Raw genomic sequence first — 20,840 nt, 5'->3', positions numbered from 1 at the left:
AAGCATCTCCTAATCTTTCAGCGGAGCTTTTTGATTATGGGGCTGAGAAGGAGGATTCGGAAGAGGAGGACGCGTATTACTCTGCCTTCATCGATCATCAGGCCGCCCCCTCCAGTTTCTCCGGTGGCATTGATGTCTCACCACCCGGAGGACACCCATACCACTGACGATAACAGAAGGGGAGTTGGATGATAGATCCCTACTTACAGAGTGGGACAATTATCAGATCCAGACCATCGCCTACCTCTCCAACTCCTGATGATTCTCCACCAGCTGATATAGGTGGATTTCATATTCTCATGGACAGAGCGGCCAAGAGGTTCCAACTTCCTATGGTCACAAAGGACAAAGACTATTTTTTGTATGATTTCAAAGACCAGCCACAGAAACAGGTACGAGCTATACCGATCAGCGACTTCATCTGGCAGGAGGGTTTGAAAGCCATGAAGACCGCGGCCTCCATTCCTGCAGTCCTGCCACGCCCGGGTAAGAAGTACAAAGCCCCGGATAATTCACCAGCCTGTCTTATTTGTCAACCAAAGCCGGACTCTTATCTCCCAGGCAGCACAACGTCATGCCAGGAATACCTGGTTTCCATTGTCAGCTTCTCCTGATCGAAAGGGCAGTCGCCTTGATTCCATTGGGAAGAAGTTTTCCACCATGGCGGCAACTACTGTCCGGGCGGCTCATTCTGTAGCTATCCTAGGCAGCTACGACAGGCAAATGTGGTCGGACATTTCCCCCTTTATTGATATGTTGCCCGAGGCCTCTAAAGCGGCACATTTAAAGATCCTTCAGGAAGGAGCACAGATCTCCACCGAGATCATCAACTGTGCAGTGGACATCTCCACCACGGGTTTTGCCAACTATCAGGGGCGGCAGTCCTCCGACGTCGGGGCTTGTTGAAAGCCACTTTTCGGCAAGAAGTACAAACCAAGATTATTGACATGCCTTACAACGGCGAATCACTTTTTGGCCAGCACATTGATGACGCCCTTCAGGCAATAAAGGATACCGACACCGCACGTGCCCTCGGCACTCTAAAATTTAAGAAACCGCCCTCTCGTGGTGCGAGGCGTCGTGGTTCCTCCTTTTCGGGGCGGTTACAACCAATATCGGCAGTGCCAGCCCCATCAGGGTCAACAGCGTTACTCCTACTCCCAGCAACAGCAGTCGTTTTGAGAGCCGCCTGCTGCCTATTACAAACAATACAGAGGGAAATCCTCCTACAGAGGCAGAGATTCCGCAAACAAGCATTGGCAAAGCCAACAGGTCTAGCCTTTGGGATCTTATAATTTTTTAGCAACGTAACAGTTGTTGTTGCACTAAGGATTTTGTTTTGGATAATTCAACTTTTTTTTGCTTTTATTTTATATGGAAATACGTTTTCTAGCAGTTTGGCTTATCCCCGAGTTAATGTGTAAAGCGTTTGCGCAATACGTACCAAGCAACACCATACTCTCCTTTAACTGCATACTATATCTCAAGCTGAACTAAAACTTAATGTACAGAATGTTAAAAAAATGGCAAGCAGAGAAGTTAAGGAGAATTTAGCATTTTGTCAAGCTGTGAAGTGGAATCCTTTAGCCATGCATCGACACCTTGTTTGAAAAACACTCCCAAGTGTAGCCGCCATCCAGTCTGGACTGGTGTGAAACGTCCGATCAGTTACTACCTGTGGTTAAATGGGAGTCTGCCGAAGCTGATTATAGCCAATAGTTTCCTCCTCGTAAAGATCAGTATCAGCGTTAGGAGAGGCAAATGTGGCGTCACTGCAGTTGCACATATGGGTGAAGTTTTAAGCAAAATAGGATGTTTGTAGCAGTCAAAAGCAGAGACCGAAACAAGGATGTTCAATAATGAAGTCAAAACAAAAACAGTTATTTGTGCAACATGAGGAGAAGCAGGGTTGTCTGGCGTTTAGTAAATGCTTAATCGAATAATAACCGGGACAGAGGGAAATGCGAAAATGAGCTTCAATTAGATAAAGTATATTACTTGTGGATGAGGCTGGCTTTGGGAAAATAGCACGCAAGTACAAAATGCAAAAGGCCCACGCTATATTTATTTTTTAATAACAAGCCAGAAATGTTTAAGAACGAAAAAGTTTCTAAATCGTGTACGAGGCTGGCTTTGGTGAGAGAGCACGTAAGTTGAAAATGCAAAAGGGCCGCGCTCTATTTATTTCACAATTATGCACCGGAGAGGTTTGTTTAATGACTAAAAATGTATCAATTGTGGACGACGCAGGCTTGGAGAGAGAGCACCGGAGTTCAAAATGCTAAGGGCCGGTAATAATAATGCGACGGAGGTGTGTGTTTAATAATGAAAAAGTGTATAAATCGCAAAACAAGGAGGCACGTCTGGCGAGTTGTGTGCAATGTGCGCGCGCTGCAAGGGTGCCCGCGAGCGATGCGCTTAACGAGCCATGACAAGAGAGGAAAGCCAGATGGTGCCTGTGCGCGTAACCGTAAGCTTTAGTCCACAAGCAAAAGCGTGTAGTCAGCTTTTTGAAGCCCCCTTACTAAAAGTCTCGCCAGAGCAACGCATGCGCTGCCGAAGGCGAGACCTAAAAAGCAGTGACAACTGCCACCTGCCAACCGCTCTACCCATCAATCCGACCAAAGTTAGTGGGCGGATCTCCGACGTCTTCTCCAACTGGTCTGCAATAACTACAGATCTATGGGTTTTGGACATAGTGTCCAGAGGACACACTCTGGAATTTGTGAAATTCCCTCAAAATTCTCCTCCCAGAGGTCCTCCTCCTGCCCATCTGAGGGAACTTTTATGCCAATCAATATCATGTTAAAGAAAGGAGCGATCAAAGTGATACCAAAACTACAAAGGGGTACATGCTTCTATTCAAGATTCTTCATCAAGTAAAAAATTGGGGGAATGGCGCCCCATCCTGGACCTTCGTTCCCTCAACAAATTCCTCAAGAAACAAACCTTCCGGATGTTGTCTCTCCAAGAAGTGCTTCAATTACGGTCTCAGGGGGATTACATGACAACACTGAACCTTCAAGATGCCTATTTTCATGTCCCTAACCTACCCAGACACAGAAAATTCCTGCGCTATAGAGTGGCTGGCAGAGATTTCCAATTCAAGGTCCTTCCCTTTGGCCTTCGCTCTGCGCCCCGAGTCTTCACTAAGGTCTTGGCACCGGTGGCAGCACATCTTCGTCAGGCTGGCGTCCAAATTTTTCCCTACCTCGACTGCCTTATAAAGGCGCAGTCGTAACCAGACACACTCTAATATGCTGATCTCTGTTCCAGTCGCTGAGCCTTTCCATCAATCTGGAGAAAATCTCTGTTCACCCCATCTCAAGTGAGGACATTCTTGGGGGCCATCATAAACACGCAACAAACAAGGGCATTTGTCTCAAACGAAAGATAACAGCGAATTTGCAAGCTGGCAACTCTCCTGCACACAAAAAGATCAGTTTCTGTTCGACAGTTCAAGTCGCTTCTGGGGATGCTGTCTTCCTGTATTCCCAACTGTCGCCTCACAATGAGACCCTTACAGGAGGAACTCGACAAACAATGGCAACAAATCTCAGGGTCCTTCGACTATGTCGTTGACATCACATTTCAGATGCGAAGTGTTGTTATGGTGGACTCACCTGCCAAACATCTCAGCAGGCTCTTAGTTTGTAGTGGGCGCCCCAAGTCTCACCCTAACGACAGACGCCTCTCGAGGGGTGGGGAGCGCATCTGCAGGGCCTCACAGTGAAGGGAAAATGGGGGACACACCAACGAACTTGGCACAAACCTCTTGGAGTTGCCAGCGATATTCCTGGTGCTGAAATCCTTTTGCACCCTCATTCATGGAGCTTCAGTGTTGATCCGGACGGACACCACAACAAGCATGCATTATGTAAACCAACAAGGGGCCACAAGGTCCACTTTGCTATCCCTTCAAGCTCAGCAAATTAGGGATTGGGCGATTCAGCATCAGATCAGTTTGGCGGCAATCCATGTTCCGGGAGTGTGCAATATTCTACCTGACTCCCTGAGCAGGTCAATCTCGTCCAACCACGAGTGGGAACTTCATCAACCAACGCTGGACCGAATCTTTCAGCTATGCGGACGTCCCAATCTGGATTTATTTGCGATCAACCAGAACCGCAAATGCCCGTTCTACGCAAGTTGGCTTCCCCAACCAGAATCGTGCGGGAATGCGTTTTTGATGAACTGGTCTAAAAATGTATGTTTATGCCTTTACGCCGATTTCCCTGTCCCAAGGGTGCTTCGGAAGATGCGGCAAGAACCCTGCCGCATTCTTCTCACAGCCCCTAGATGGCCTTTCCAGTTCTGGTTTACGGAGCTCCTCCTTCTGTCGGAAAGCGATACAATTTTGCTCCGCCCATTACCGAATCTTCTTACTACGAACCACGGCCAGATCGGCCATTCGGATCCAACATCTCTGCGATTGGCAGGCTGGCGCCTGAACACTAGGAGTTTGCCAACTTAGTTATTCCTTCGGGCTGCAGAGGTCCTTGCTAACGCCAGATCACCTTCCACTACCAAAACCTACAAACTAAAGTGGAAACGGTTCTGTCTTTGGTGTAAAGCTTCATATGTTCACCCGGTTTATTCTACGCCAGAGCAACTTCTGCCTTTTTTCTTACAGTTAGCAAAATCCGGCCTCTCTCACTCTACCCTTAAGGTTTTTCTGGCTGCAATTTCCAGATTCCGGCAGGATGGCTCCAATTCTTTCTTCTTCAAGAATTATTTAACAATTTTACAAGGGCTTATTTCGAATGTATCCGCCAATACGACGCCTGCTGCCGCCTTGGCATCTGAACATTGTGTTGGCACAACTCATGAAGCTCCCATTTGAGCCCATTCATAGGGCCTATCTCAAGTTCATATCCTGGAAATCATCGCTGCTTTTAGCTCTTACTTCTGCTGGACGATGCAGCGACATACAGGCTTTTACTATTAAACCGCCATTTCTTCAATTCACCAAAGACTGTGGTGCTCCGCACTAATCCGGCCTTTATCCCTAAAGTACCATCTGATTTCCACCTGAATGACCAGATCTTAAACTTTTTTCCCTAATCCACAGTCGCCAGCGGAAAAGACTTTACATTCTCTTGATGTTAAGAGGTGTTTGAAATTTTATTTGCAAAGGACAACCAGTATCCGCAAAACTGTTCAGCTTTTTATAGCCCACGGCAGGATGCGTAAAGGACATCCAGTAACAGACTATTGCACGTTGGATATCTAGTGCAATCTCCTTTTGCCATCAGCAAGCGGGCAAGCCACTTCATGCAACGGTGAAAGCGCATTCTACTGGAGCAGTCTCCTCTTCTACTGCTCTCTTTGCTGGTGTGCCTCTTCATCAGATTTGCAGAGCTGCAACATGGTTCAGCAGACACACCTTTACCAAGCACTACTGTCTGGAAGATGCCAACAATGCTGTGGGACAAGCAGTGCTGCGTAATCTTTTTAAGTAGGTATATATATATATATATATATATATATATATATATATATACATATATATATATATATATATACTCACACACACACACATTTGTACTCTTGCAGAGGTGCTCATATTTACTATCTTGTATATATGTATATGTATTTCTCTCGTACTCTGTTTATGATTGACTTATGGTTTGCCAGGCACAATTCTACAATTACTGCTATCTTCTCTGATTCAAACATGTGAATCTATGAAAGATACCCCAATTAAGTTACTTACCTGTTAACTGTGGTTCTCCAGTATTTGTATCTTTCATAGATTCACATGCGACCCACCCACCTCCCCTCAGAGGCTCCCCTCTTCTACTTGACTCTTATGTCACTCTCGTGCTCGAAAATCTGAGAGCCTGAGCCTCTGAGGAGAAGGTTCCAGAGGGTGCGGTCGCCTGATTGGCTGGAGTTTGGACCATATCTAATGACTTGGACAAGTTATTAAAGTGACAAGTTTTATCCTATTAACTACTATGTTACATTACTTCCTATTGCTCTTTTAGCTATTGCTATTCTATGTACCGTGGGACTCCCACTTCGACGACAGGGAATGATTCAAGCATGTGAATCTATGAAAGAAACCAATACTGGAGAACCACAGTTTACAGGTAAGTAACTTATGGTTTTCCCCTTCTTGAAGATTTTAATTAAATTCATAACTGACCACATCCAATAGCATAGAACTATCGGAATGGCCTTCATACTTTCTTCACTGGATTGTCATTAGAAATTGAGGAATCAACTGGTACTGTGATGCACACATGGATTGTGGTGGCTCTGTGCTGCCTTAAAGGGAAGTACATTATACTTTTTTTTTTTTTTACATCAACGATGTGCTTACAGAACAGTTGGTCTTCATTTTTGCACGAGAGAAAATAAAAATGATTGTAACAGCAAGGCTTCTCTGTGTATTTTATGTCCAGCATGATATTCTGGTGAGATTTGTTTTTATATATGGAGGGGGAAAAAAAAACAGACATTCTTCATATTTGGAGACATGCATTTTCTCAATTGTCAAAGAATTGCAGGATAATGCATATGGATTGAGATGTTGTTTTGTTTATGAAGCTCGCCTGGTGTTTCCGGCAAGTGACATTTCTCCAGTATTGGATCTTACATAGATTCACATTCTTGAATCATTCCCAATCTTAGAAGAAAAAGCACATTTTATAATCCTTTACCTTGTGTGAAGGTTATAGACCATAAATACACTCCTTATGTTGTTCTTCTGAGTGAAGTCTTTTCTTCCCACAAGGTTTGAAAAGTCCTTTCTTTGTTTATTCTGACACTGTGTAGTATGATTGTGGCAGGTGCAGGTTAGAACGGTCTTTCCTGGTTATTAAGCCTCTATATTGAGAAAGAAAACTGGTGCAGTAGAAAATCTGAGGGAATGAAGCGTCAGTGGGCCGTGTTCTAGAGAGTGCAGTCACCTGATTCGAAAAAAGATGGTTCTTAAAAAATGAATGTGGATAAGTTACCAGAGTTAATGTTTTCTAGCTATTATAGACTATGTGTATTATATTGTACCGCTTTATAAGCATACTGTGGGACTCCCTCTTCGAATCCTGTCATAATTCAAGCATGTGAATCTATGAAAGATGCCGAAACTAGAGAAATACAGTTACAGGTAAGTAACTTATGTTCCTTTCCGATCTAGTCCAAAACCATTTGCCTTTGGTTCCTTTCACTTTTGTTGTACTTGTTTTGCTTGCTCCATCTCCTATACTTTGACTAGGCTTGTTTAAGATGTTAATAGCATTCTCATCTTGATTGGACAGATTTGCAGCAATCTAGATGTCTTCCACTAATATAATGTCTCAAACACATTTAGAAATGTTTCTTAGGATGTCTTGAGTTACAAAGCTATGAATCCTGTAATTCTGTGTCTCTTTTTGACTTGCAAAGCAAGAAGGTTCCCGTTTTTACTGCTTAAGTCATACTTTTTTTTGCATAATTGTAGCCTTCCAGGATCTGAACATGAGCAACCAGACCAGGGGGGGACTGAGCTGCAACCTAAACAAATTAAGACAGAAGATTTCTGAAACACAAACTTTTTCTGATTATAGTTATGTCAGAAAAGCCTGCAAGTCAGAGCCATTGTCACAGCAGTGGAGACAAGAGGTCATCAGGACAGGCAGTTGAGGTTTCTCCAAACGGTCTTCAGAAGTCAAATAAATGGCAAGTTGTTTTCAGAAATCAATCAATCAGGGGAATTGTAAGCGCGCTACTCACCCGTGAGGGTCTCAAGGAGCGTGTGGGGGTCTCCGCTACAGTCAGTCGAAGAGCCAGATCTTGAATCTCTTCCTGAAGATGTTTAGGGAGGGGGTACGTCTGATTTCGATCTAGAGCTCGTTACAGGTCTTGGCCGCGATGTAGGAGAAGGCTCTTCTACCTGTTCTGGCTCTGCGGATGCGCAGGGTTTCGGCGAGAGCGGCGGATCGGAGGTTTCTCTTGGGTACGTGGAAGGAGATCCTCTCGTTGAGATATTGGGGTCCAGTGTTGTGGAGGCATTTGTATGCGTGGGTGAGTATCTAGAAGGTGACTTCTCAACGGCGAGCCAGTGGAAGTTACGCAAGTGCTGGGTGATGTGTTTGTGTAGAGGGATCCTGAGGATAAGTCTGGCGGCGGTGTTTTGTATGGTCTGGAGTCTGCTGAGCAGAGACTTGTTGATCCCGGTGTAGAGGGCGTTTCAGTAGTCCAGTCTGCTGGTTATGAGTGCGTGGGTGACTGTCTTCTTTTAGTCAGGGGGGATCCATTTGAAGGTTTTTCGGAGGATGCGAAGGGTGTTGAAACAGCTGGAGGCGACCGCGTTGACCTGACAAGTCATGGAGAGGGAGGAATAGAGTACGATGCCGAGGTCCCTGGGGGTGGGGGTGGGAGGGCTGCCGAGGGCCACCAGGTGTTGTCTCAAGCAGAGGGGGAGGGGCCGAGGACCTCGGTCTTCTCAGAGTTGAGCTTCAGGCAACTGCTGCTCATCCAGGATGCAACGTTTTTCATTCCTTCAGTCCTTCCTGGAAGTTTAGCCTGGTGGTGACGGGGTCCTTGGTAAAGGAGAGGATGAGCTGGGTGTCGTCAGCGTAGGATACTATGCTGAGTCCGAGCTGTCTGACGATGGCGGTGGGGGGGCCATGTAGATGTTGAAGAGCATAGGGCTGAGCGACAATCCCTGGGGTACTCCACAGTTTATTTCCGTGGGTTCGGAGAGGAAGAGTGGTAATCTGATTCTTTGGGTTCTGTCGGGGAGGAAGGAGGAGATCCAGTCGAGGGCGGTTCCCTGTATGCCGGCGTCGTGGAGTCTGGCGGTGAGTATGCGATGGGAGATAGTCTCGAACGCTGGCAGAGAGATCGAGTAGGATCAGGGCCGCGGTGTGTCCTTAGTCGAGGAGGGTGCAAATGTCATCTGTGGCGGCGAGTAGAGCTGTCTCTGTGCTGTGATTTCTGCGGAATCCGGATTGGGCGGGGTCGAGAATGAGATGGTCTTCGATTAATTTTGTTAGCTGGGCGTTGACTATCTTATCGGTGACTTTAGCCGCGAAGGGGAGGAGGGAGATAGGTAGGTAGTTTTGAGGTCCATGGGGGTCTGCTGAAGGCTTCTTGAGCAGGGGTCGGATATCTGCGCGTTTCCAGTCATTGGGAAAGATGCCACCTTCAAGGTGGTGTTGATGGTGCTTCGTAGTTCTGGAGCAATGGCAGCTTTGTGATAGATGTATGGCAGGCAGGGGTCTGTCTGGGCCCTTGAGTGGACGCCTTTCATGGTCGAGGTGGTGTCTTCGGTGGTGACTAGGGTCCAGGAGGAGATGGTAGGCTGGCTGGTGTTGTTGGAGAGGGACGTGGTTTCGGAGTCGGGTGTCTGGTCTCTGAAGTGGTCGTAGAGGCCCTTGATTTGCAAAGGGAAGTAGGATCCAAGCTGGTCGCAGAAATCCTGGGAGTGGGTGATGTCTGTGGTTTCGCTGGGGCCTTGGGGAATTCCTGGATAACACTGTAGAGTTCCTTGGAGTTGGTGAGGATTTTGTTTTGGATGAAGGTCTTTTTGGTGGATCTGATGCGTTGGTGGTGTTCCGCCATGGAGTTCTTGTAGTTGGTGCGATCTTCTGGCATTTTGCTGTTTCACAAGTTCTTCTCGAGACGTTTGCAGGTGCGTCTGGATTCTTGGAGGTCGGTGGTGAACCAGTTGGCCTTCCTGGGGCGATGACTGGTGGCAGTGACTGCAGGAGAACTGTCCGTGGGTGGTGTTCGGCGCGGACAACTGGTGTTGTTGTTTCTTCCGGGGTTGAGTGCGAGGAGGGTAGCTGAGTCGTAGCGGTGGGTGGCCGGAGAACCAGGGTTCCTGGCGCTGGTTGCGGACGGGTTTGCCTTTGACACACCTTTCGCGCCCCATTGGCGAACCCGCTGCGCACGGCCCCCAATAAATGAGGGAGGGAGGGAAAGCTCAGCTGGAAGGTGGGAGTGTGAGGGGCAGGGACCGCAGGGAACTTTGTCGGGAAGCGAGAACGCACAGAACCAGTGACAACAGTAAAACAGTGACCACAGTACTGGACTTAAACTAAAAAACAACAATACTTACACACCAACAATACAAGGACAACACAAAAAACGGGCACAACGAGGCAAGGAAGGACAGGCACAACAAGGCAGGCACAACGAGGCAGGTGGCATCAGAGGCAGGCTCGAACCCTACCGGTCCCCGGTCAGTGGCAGAGTGGAAGCGCTACTGGGGGAGAGAACAGGTCCCTGACCGAGGGATAGGAGGTCCTGGGTTTCTTATTCATGCTTAGTGGCCGAGCTGGTATCAGTGAGACTGATTTTTACAAATAGGCTGAGAGCATCAGTGTTGTATAATTCCTTCTAAATTTGGTGAGGGGAGGGTTGTGGATTGGGTGGTTGGGGATTGCAGGATTGGTTGTCCGATGGAAACTACTGAATGAGTGTAAAGTGAGAGTCAGCCCATGTGAAGTGGTTCAACTGGTTTGGGATGTTGATATTCCGATTATGTTGCTGTGGAAGTTTTTAACTGCTTGCAGTGCTCAAATACTAGGAAATTCTGGTTGATAGTTGACACATCTTTGTACAGATTCCCACTAAGTATCACAAAGCATAGTACATGAATGTTAAATACCTTGGTGGTTGTGCAAGACGCCGTCTCAGAGTTTTCAGACTCTCTTCTCTGCTTATCCAGTAAAGAGGATTAGATAACAGATGATCAAACCATATTGCCTAGCCAGATTAATTGAAAAGACAGAGGATGGAATCTGTGGGTTTTTCTCTGGCCTGTAATTATCTCTATCTACAAAAGAAAGATCAGTCATTCTGAGAGAATCGATGGTATGGGACACATCTACATTTGAAAATCTTCTCAAAATTGTTTGGAAAGAAGAGGAAGGGGGTGTAGCCCAGGGAGAGTAAGGTGAACTTTCCTAGATAAAGTAAAGGTCTAATCCTGCCAAAAAGGGAACCGGAACAAAAAAATTAAGCCTTCTTACAATGTTATAAAAATAACTAACTAATGGCCGCAAACTCTGTGCTATCATATCACTCATAATACAGTCGGTTTAAGACTTCACAGAAGACAGAGAAGTTGGAGAACTACTACTCCAATAAGCATTTCGTCTGGTAGTGGGTCTGGTGAAATGTTGCACTGTTTGTGGGTGACATGGACACTGCTCAACATGGGGTGCAGTACTTCGTAGATGGTATTCTAGTTTTCTGTCCAAGATAGTTGCTTGATTTTCAATCAGGTTAGATCCCTCTCCAAGGCCTGCTGACCTAGTTGTGCATCCTCTGCATCACAGAGTCTCCGATTGTAAAGAAATAATTAACACATGTCAATTGTAGCATTTACATCGTGACCAGTGCAGCAAAATGAAACAGTTGGGATGAATGCCATGCATTTCAGGTGAAGTTTAAAAGACAAAATCCTTCAAAGAAAATAAACAACTTTCTTTTGGGGAGACCCACTGTTTACACCAAGTAACATTATTTCCGTTTGCTCGAGATAAGACAAAATTATATGGCTGTATCTGGCTCTCCACATAGCAGCTGGACTTATTGCAGGCTTGAAGATGCTGAGCTCTAAATGTAGACATACCGGAAAAAGCATGAAGGAGATTAAATTACAAAACCTTTTGTGCAGTCGTAGCTAAATATCAAGTGATATAGGCATACACATTTGTTTGGGGCACAATATGAAACATTAAAATGAGGAGGAAACACAAAGATCAATCAAGTGAACAGAACACCATTCGTCTAAGATATTCTTGTCAGCAGACATTAATCAAGCAAAAATTAGTTTTGAAGCATCACACCTGAAAATGTACTAACTCTTTCACCCCTTCAAGCAACATTTAAACAAACACATACAACAGAAAAAATGAAGTTACTTTTACCTTGATTTTTTTTCCACACTGCGTTGGAGACTGGAAGGCTTTGGCTAGGCGAGTTCTGCTTCGGGTTATGTTGCACATCTGTTTGAGATGAGTTATGAGGGGAAGGTTGCTCATATGGGATAAAATGCTCCGAAGTAGGACTGTGTGCCTCTCCAGACAATTGAGGCAAAGTTGATGACCCATACAAGGACGTCTCCAATGGAGAAAAAGTTTGGGGCGCTGGAGAAGTCACTGGGGACAGGCTCAATTTGTTTTCAAGCTCTGGCTTGTCATTTTGGATACCAGGGAGCTCATCATCAAGTGAGTTCGCTGGGAGCAATGAAGTAACAATGGTGGAGGGTTTTGAAGTGACAGCATCTGAACTGGGCAGCACAGCCTTCTTTTCAGGATGTATGATGACGCTCTGGATTTTAGGGAGCCCCTCCAACAGTAGGGGCTTAACAGAAGCCTCTAGCCCACCACCAGAGTCTGGCTTATGTTTTTCAATTCTCTGCGTAGATGGTCTAGTGGATACAGCATAGCAGACATGGAGGTGTTTGAAGAGGGATCGATGTGATCTGAATCGAAGCATACAATTTTCACATCTAGGAAAGTTAAATAAAAACAATTTAGAAAATGATTGTCAAATAAAAGATTTTTTAAGTACGATAGGAGGCTGTAATATACGTATCTGGTTGATTGCATGTTCTGCCAATTGCTTACGTAGCCAAAGTGGACTGCTTGGAATACACTGAGTGGGCTAAACTCTTACTCTTACGTTTTGCCCCTGTCCTGCTACATTGATGGCCACTAAGATACCACCGAGTTGCTTATTCCTTGAGGTAGGTCTACTTCAAACTCTAAGTCTCCACAGTGTGAGGTAAAAAAATTATATTAAGGACTTGCTCCTTCCCGTTAACAGTGGTGGCCATTAAAATATATTTTAAAAAAACATTAGACACCGTTTAAATACAATTGATGTACACTTCCATTTAAGGTCTGACCAATTGAAAGATTTAGCTTGTTTGCTCTCCTGCTCAAACAAACTTCCCATTTAGATCTTCTCCCCTACACCATAGTGAGATGCACACTTACATTATTTACAACTCTAGGGAGTAACAGAGTAATTAAACATAAATAACCGAACACAGAAACCACCCAGTTCTTCCTCGTTGAGCAGGGCACAAGACAGGGCTGCCCTTTTTATTTGCATACTTCACTGAACCACTGGCAGAATGGATCCAGCGGATTGCACAGCTCTGTGGCTTCTGTTGGCCTGACGGAGGCAAGGACCAGGTCTCACTCTACGGAGACAACTTGTTTGTCTTTGTGGGCGACCCAGAGGCCCCGATCCTCATCCTCCTACACATGCTGCAGGTCTACGCCAATGCTTCCGGCCTCACTGTGAACTAGTCCGTCTACCTACATCCTCTTCCAGAGCTCTCACAAAGACATCAAGGACATAACCCTGTTTCAGTGGTCTACAGGTCGCCTTCTGCTGGCTGCAGGCTTGGGACCTTAGCATTGCGCCTTTCATTGCTGGTGCCAGAAGGGACATGGCCCACCACTGGGCCACTCTCCGTCTAAATGTTGCTGGCAGAGGAGCATTATTAAAATGATCTTGCTACTGAGATTCCTTTACATCTTACAAAACTAGCCTTACCCCAACCCCCCTTTCTGTACACTACAATCTGAAGTGACACTTTTTATTTGGGCCGGTGGCCTGCCACGAATCTCCTTCTGCAAACGTGTGCTACACCCATATGATGGTGGGTTGGTTGTTCTCAGACTTTCACTTAACGTATTGGGTCAGCAACCTTCGCCCCATCACGGATTAGTTCTTCGCAAACCACGTGGACCCCGCAATAGTGGCAGAACTTGCCAAACTGAAAAGCCATAGCAGCCTCAATTTGCCCTATGAATGTACCGTCCCCATGAACTTGCCCCAGGACACCTGTTCGACCCTCCTTTGCTTGGCACCAGTTGCTGAAATGGGGCAGATGGCACGGGTGCCGGCAGCAATGACGTCGCTGTTTGCTGGGTTCTTGCTCTCCCAGACTACCACCCTAGAGGGATTCAGGCCAGGGGACTCCATTGGCATCACAACACCAGGAGACCGTAGGGCAAGACACATCTAGGAGTGCGTTTCAACACCTTATTGACACCTACACGATGCACATATCACAATTCTTCCGCTTCCTACAATTAGGACATGCCCTGGAGGCCTCCCTAGGATCCTTAAAACCCCCTCTCCCAGTTCACCCCCCTGGTGGTACACCCGTTGGAATCGCTACTGGCCAGGAAGGGCGTATGATGCCTCTACTGCTCAGTAACTAATACTCCCAGCCCTATGATTACCCTCAGAGTGTGATGGGCGGGAGATCTAAGCCCCTTGGATGAGGATGATTGGGGAAAAGCAACAATGGCCTGAGGTCCTTGGTAATTTCAATGAAGCTTCACCTCATCCAATTGAAATATCTCCGCCATGTATACAATTGCCCCTTAAGGATGCATGTTATGGAAAGCACTATCACCGTGGTCTTGGCGGTGCCACCTCCCATCTGGCACCTTCTTCCATATGGACTGGTAATGGACAATCATCCAAGCATATACAGGTCATGCATTTTTACTACGTTTTCCATATCATACACGGATCAATTACTTTAGATCCGAAACTAGTTCTTTTGGGCCTGCTGGAAGCTTGGGGAAGGAAACTCAATGTTAGGCAGCTTGTAAGAGTGGGCCTCATCATTGTTGCAAATAGGGATAATGCCCAACATTGCCGTTCTAAACTTGCCCAGTCATTCCTCGAAAGGACAAGGCGAATGGACTTTGCCGCTGCAGCAGAAAAACATGTATATAAATCATGGGGATGCCTGGAAAAACATTATAACATATGGGGCGAATGGTTGACCTATTTAGAATCGGTCTCTTCAGCACTTGTCCACAAATGAAGGCGCCCTGCGGAGATCACTGCTTTCTGTTGGCGTCCCGTCCTTGATTTTGCGATCTTTTTCTTCCGCCTTGACGAGAGAAACCATACGTGTTGGATTGCCTGTACGATGATTGATAAGATGGTCTATATTGGGGCTGGTATTGTCTATTCTGCTGGTTTTGATATCCTCCTCTAGAGGAAAACCCACGCCCTCTTGCACCTCTGAAGGTTCCACGTTTGTACTGCAATGAACCCAAGGATCTTGCGGTATCCGTATCAGTTTTTATTGCTTGGAGAGCTTCATCGATGTGTTTCCCAAACAACGATTCGCCATCATAGGCCATATCCAATATTTTTGTCTGGACTTCCGGTCTGAAAGTGGTGGCCTTAAGCCAACCCTGGCGTCTGAGTACTGCTGCACCAGCCAGTTGGCGAAAATTCGTATTCACAATGTCCAGTGCGCAGTCTATGGTCTCGGACGCTGCGCGCTCTCCCTCTAATAGAATTTTTCGTGCTTTCTGTCTCTAGTCTTCCGGAATGAGCTCAATAAGTCCAGCCATCTCTGACCACATTTGGTGGTCATAACGCCCTATTCTTGCTAGGGAGTTAGCTGCTCTGATGGAGGCAGCTGCCATTGTAGAAAATGTCTTGCCGATCAAATCCAGTCAACGCCCCTCCTTTTCCGGCGGTGTAGTAATGGGTGTTGCCGGGTTTTTAGATCTTGGTTGGGCAGCCTGGGAAATGACCGAATCTGGTCGAGGATGGCCAATGAGACAGGATGGACTATTGGCCGGAGCACGGTATTTCTGGTCTATCCGCGGAAGCACCGCTGGCACAGATGCAGGATTTTTCATGATCTTGACCCCCTTCTTTCCAGATGTAATCAATTATGGGGACAGCTCTTGTGATCTTTCTGGATTCCTCCTTAAAATCATGTTTGAAGCATTCAGACTGCTCAATCGTAACACACAAGTGAAATCTAGCAGCAGCACGCTGCATGAGATTATGAAATCCCCCTATATCCTATGGGGGCGAATCAGATGGTAGAGGAGTCGGTGGCGAAGGCATAGGGATAATATATGAATCCCAAGGATCTGTCTGATCTGGAAGTTCACCCTCTTCAAATTCCTCTTCAGAGGTTGAGTCCTGACGCAGGTCATGAGGAGGGTCTAGAAGTTGAGGCGTCGGAACAGGAGCATCAGGTGAGGGCAAAGGATCCGGAACCGGCCCAGGTGGTGGAACCTGCTGAATGACTTGTTGTGGGGGAAAACGCTGTCTGTAATCTGCGAGCATTGCTTGCAGGTCTTGTATCAGAGTTGGAGGCAGACGGGACATCTCGCTCTGACGAGGTTGTCTATGGTAAGTCTTATGATGCGGGACGACAATGTCTTCTTGATAATATTGTTCTTGATAATTTTCCTCCTCCTCCTCATCATCGTCATCCTGACATTTGATGTGTAGCTCAGAAGGATGGCGAGCTATTCCAAATGGTCCTTCGTCTTTGTCATCCTCATAGTCATCATCCTCATCCTGCACATATGTTTCCAGGAGTTGCGAGCGAGTAAGTGGTGATATATCGCTATATTCATGTCTCTGAAATGTTTTCAGCTGAAAACTCCTAGATGAAACAGGAGTAGAATGAGTAGGAGCCATTGCAGGTGACACAGACGGAACAGGCAAATCCCCAGTCGATGGTATCATCGTCAACGGGCTCTCAGTTGATGGGCTTCGTCGTCGACAAGCTCTTAGGCATCATCGTCGTCGGGCTCGACGTCGACGGGGCCTTCGTCGATCAACAGGACCTTCGTCGACTGGGTAGTAATAAGTTGTATATTTGTCGACACTTCTCTCGTAGACGATGGAGGCTTGGTCGACGGCAACGTCGTTGATATGGATTTCGGCATCGACTTAGTCGACGAGGTCTTTGTCGATGATCCCTCCACGACGGGCTTCTTTGACAGGATAGTAATCCTCGTCGACAGAATAGGAGAGGTGATAGACGTCGAGATAGTCTCCGTCAATGAAGGAGCAGAAGGAGTGACGGAAATAGTCGACGAGGGAGGGAAAGCCAGATTTTGAAAGGCTTTTACTCACAGTTTTTGAAGACGGCTTTTTAGAGTCCTTGAGAGCAGAATCCGGAGGAGAGTGCGCTGATGCAGAGGAAATGAGAGGAGTCCTCTGAGAAGAGCCAGAAGTAGAGTGGGAAGATTTATGGCGTTTTTTCCCCTCACTTGAAGAGCTGTCATGAGACCTAGCTCTCTTGCTGGAAGTTGAGGCTCTATTATCCTCTTCAGCCGAAGAGGATTTAAGCCATAACAGCACTCTCGCCTCCCTATCCCTAAGAGTCTTAGTAGGGAAGGTGCGGCAAATTTTGCAATCTTTTGCCTCATGTTTAGGGTAGAGGCAGTAGATGCAGTCCATATGCTGGTCATCAACATGGACCCTCTTCTTGGCGCAGGTTCTGCAGGACTTGAACAAGGCTTTCTTGTCTGACATAATGAATAAAGTAGAATCTGAGTGGCACTCAGGGAGACTGCCTTCCACACGACGTGCGGTGAAAATCTGAGGAGAACTGGCTCTGCTGAGAGCGTTCTAGAGGGTGCTGATGGCTGATTGGTTGGTACCAATTCTTTGGTTCTTTTTGCATAATGATGTAGATAGGCTGCTAAGATCGAGGCCTTTTTCTTTGGGGCCTACTACTACTATTATTATTCTTGGCACTACTTTTTTATTTACCGTGGGACTCCCGCCTCGGCGACGGGGAATGATTCAGGCATGTGAATCTATGAAAGATACCCCAATACTGGATAACAGGTGTTCTGTTCACTCAGAAAGTGAAGGAGCAATAAAGAGGTCTTTAAATCTTGTTTTTATCTGGTCTCATTTGCTCTGTGTATAGAGACAGAGGTCTGAAGTTAGTTTACATCTTCTTACAATGACTTCCCTTTCTCAGACTGCAGAGTTCCAGGATTTTGTAAAGTGAACTGTTTGACGTGCTTTACAAAGAGGGTGAAATGAAAGGCTGTAGGGTGTCAGGTTTCTTTCCAACACAACACAAATAGCTAGAAAGTGAACTGCACAAACATTTCAAAATATATTTTAATAGTTATGAAAGTCCATTTTTGTATTTCAGTGTAATGAAAAAATATTTTAATAGGATGATAACAAATCTGAACATTTTACTTGGTAATGAGCAAATGATAAATATGTTTGAGACCCAGTTTTCATAGATGATTGTTTATATACTTTATAGTTTTATCAGTAAACTGCATGTTAAAAGGAATACTTTTGGCCATTTCAATGGAAAATGTACTGTCTGTAAATGACAGTGCGCTACCACATCATGCTTTGGTAATATATTAAAAGTGAGTTTTAAAACATGAAATGAGAAACACTCTGCTATTAGTGAACTAAGAGGCAAGTAAAGAGATCATGTGTACCCTATATGCAGGTAGATTCTTACACATGGATCAAACGTTTAGCCTATTTATTAAACCAAAATATTTTTTTGGGGTACAGCAGAATTGCTGAAGTTGCATATTTGAAGCTGCTTTCAAATGTGATAATGAAGAAAAAGGAGGCTCTGTAAAATAAAATATTTGCTTACGGTCACACAATTTGAGACCAGTTTATGGGTCAAATACATTACAGTTATGTCAAGCAGATTATTCAGGTTACTAGGCCTGCAGGTCTAGTAACATTTTTATGAACTAGAGGCCTGCATAAGGTTTATATGCTACTGGTACAGTATATCTGAGGTTTCAATCCGGGTGAGAAGGTGTAAATTGGTCTTGTAGATATTTGGGCCCCTTACCTGCCAGAGCTTTAGGAGTGAGGCATAGGAGTTTCAAAAATTGCCTTCTTGTTTATGGGAAGCCAATACAAGGCTCTGAGCAGAGGGACTGAAAGGGTGCCCAGTGGCTGTTTATTAACCAGTCGGGCTGCAGTATTTTAAACTACCTGCATCTTGGCATGGAGAGATGCATTTGATGCTACTACGAGCGCGTTTCCATCGTCTAGGCAGTTGATAAACAGGGCCTGGACGAGAGTCTTGTGAGAGTTCAGTTGTAGCCACTGGAAAATCCTCTTAATAATGCGCATTGCCCAAAACACATGCCACATGTAGATGACACATGGTCCTTCATCGATAGCGTATTATCGAAGAGGATACCCAAGTTCCTCACCATGCTTCTAGGAGCAGGTGCGGGACAAGTTCCATCGGCCACCAATCCTCAGCCCAGTGAAGATGAGCTGTGTATCATCTTCATAAGAAAGTATCTCGAAGCCATAAGACTTGACTAACCGAGCAAGGGGAGCGACATAAATGTTGGAGATTCAGACTTGAGGCAGAGCCCTGAGGAACTCCCTTGTTCAGGAACACAGTCTTAGACTGGAAAGGGCCTAGAGTGATAGTTTGAGTTCTCTCTTTCAAAAAGTCGGTAAGCCAATGTAAGGCAGGGCCGTGTATACCTATCTCCTGAAGGCGTTGTATCAGAATAGGGTGTGTCACGGTGTCAAATGCTGCCGACGAACCGTGAAGAACCAGCATAGCTGGCTTCGCGGCATCCAAATAAAGACAGTCGGTTACTGCTACAAGGGTGTTTTCTGTGCTGTGTAGAGGACGGAAGCCTGACTGAGAGGCATCCAGCAAGGAGTGAGCATCCAGGTAAGATGACAGCTGTTTATTTAAGTGAGATTCCAGCAATTTGACAGATAATGAAGACATAAGGGACAGTAATTGACGGGGTCGGTGGGATCAAGGTGTGAGGGATTTTTTGGAATAGGTGTAACATAAGCAGCTTTCCATTCCAGAGGTATGGTGTCTGAAAACGATAGGCTACATAAATATGCAACTAATGGAACAAGTGAAGAATCCAACATGGTTATAATGTGAGGGGGACACAAATCAGCCAGGGAGCCAGATTTGGTTTTAGCTTCGAGGTCTGACAGTTGGATATGTGTAATGGGTTCAAATTTCTCCAGTGAAGCCTGAGTTTAACTGCAACAAAAGTTAGCCAGCAACGTGGAGGATGAAGCTAATAAGTTGCTCTGAAACTTGCGGTAGATGTCTATTTTATTCACGAAATGGGAGGCTAAGGTGTCACACAGAGTCTGGGAGGCCACCGTGGCTACGGTGCATGCACGAAGGTTGGTGTGCTCCTTTACAACCTTAAGTAGTTCTTTGGCAGAATTTTCTGCTTGTACAATTCTATTGATGGTGTATGTTCTGTCTTTTAATCATAGTATGGTACGCCCCTAGCATTAGTTTATAGTGATGTTTATCAAGAGCATCTTTGGTAAGCCTCTATTTACGTTCCCTTCTCTTACAGCTAGTTTTAGCGGTTTTCAGGTCTGCCGTATACCAAAGGGCATTAGGTCGGGTTGGTTTACAGGTGTGCAAACAATAGGGGGCAACTATATCAAGTGCTTCTGCAAGGGAGTCTGAGAACACGACAAGTGGAGTTGATATTTGTTGTATTATCCATTTCAGGGGCCATGAAAGAGGACTGAAAGTTTTCTGTAGTCACCTGCTTCCAATGTATTGCTCTCGCACATCTCCCGGGGTGACTTTGGTGGGGATGGAGTTGACAGGAATGTAAAATTTTAATTAAAAAAAAAAACTGTCCATGTTAACGGTTCAGGCACATCCATTTGTATGAACTGAGAGTTGGTAAATAGAAGATCCAATATGTGACCCGCTACATTGGTGGAACCTGTCTCTATCAAGTGGAGTTCTAGCATGTGTAGATTGGACAGTAGATTGGAGACCTCAAAATCTGATGCGCTTTCCGCGTGGTGAGTAAAATCTCTAATAAGGAAAATATTTTGCGTAGATAGCATATATAGGGCTATCAGTTCCACTAATTTGAGACAGAAGTCTTTCTTAGAGCTCGGGGGTGATAGACTATAGCTCCTTTCCATATAACTTTGCGTGGGGGGGGGGGGGGGGGGGGAAGAATGTTAAATTAAAATTTTGCAATCTCTGCCCAGTCGGTGAGCACGGAGTTAAGTAATGTTACTTTAAGTAAGTCCCAAAAGACAATGGCTACTCTGCC

The 20,840-nt window shown here is 45.7% G+C and overlaps 1 protein-coding gene across 6 annotated transcripts in view; it reads right to left on the bottom strand.

Moving 5' to 3' along the window:
- LOC146772503 (zinc finger protein 414-like) overlaps window positions 1–20,840 on the bottom strand; it is a 196,988-nt gene that overhangs the window by 67,299 nt on the left and 108,849 nt on the right. For 5 of the 6 annotated variants that reach the window (XM_085639453.1, XM_085639454.1, XM_085639456.1 and 2 more), the window contains one exon: window positions 11,871–12,454. In XM_085639453.1, coding sequence (XP_085495579.1) covers window positions 11,871–12,454 — 584 coding nt within the window. Of the gene's footprint in view, window positions 1–10,603; window positions 10,772–11,870; window positions 12,455–20,840 lie in introns of all 6 variants that reach the window. The other variant, XR_014972344.1, reaches the window with a different exon arrangement.

The sequence above is a fragment of the Triturus cristatus genome, chromosome 12 (assembly GCF_964204655.1).
Source record: "Triturus cristatus chromosome 12, aTriCri1.1, whole genome shotgun sequence".
In the NCBI taxonomy this organism is placed as follows: domain Eukaryota; kingdom Metazoa; phylum Chordata; class Amphibia; order Caudata; family Salamandridae; genus Triturus; species Triturus cristatus.
Note: the sequence above shows the minus strand (reverse complement) of the source record. Positions and strands in the feature narration are given on the sequence as shown.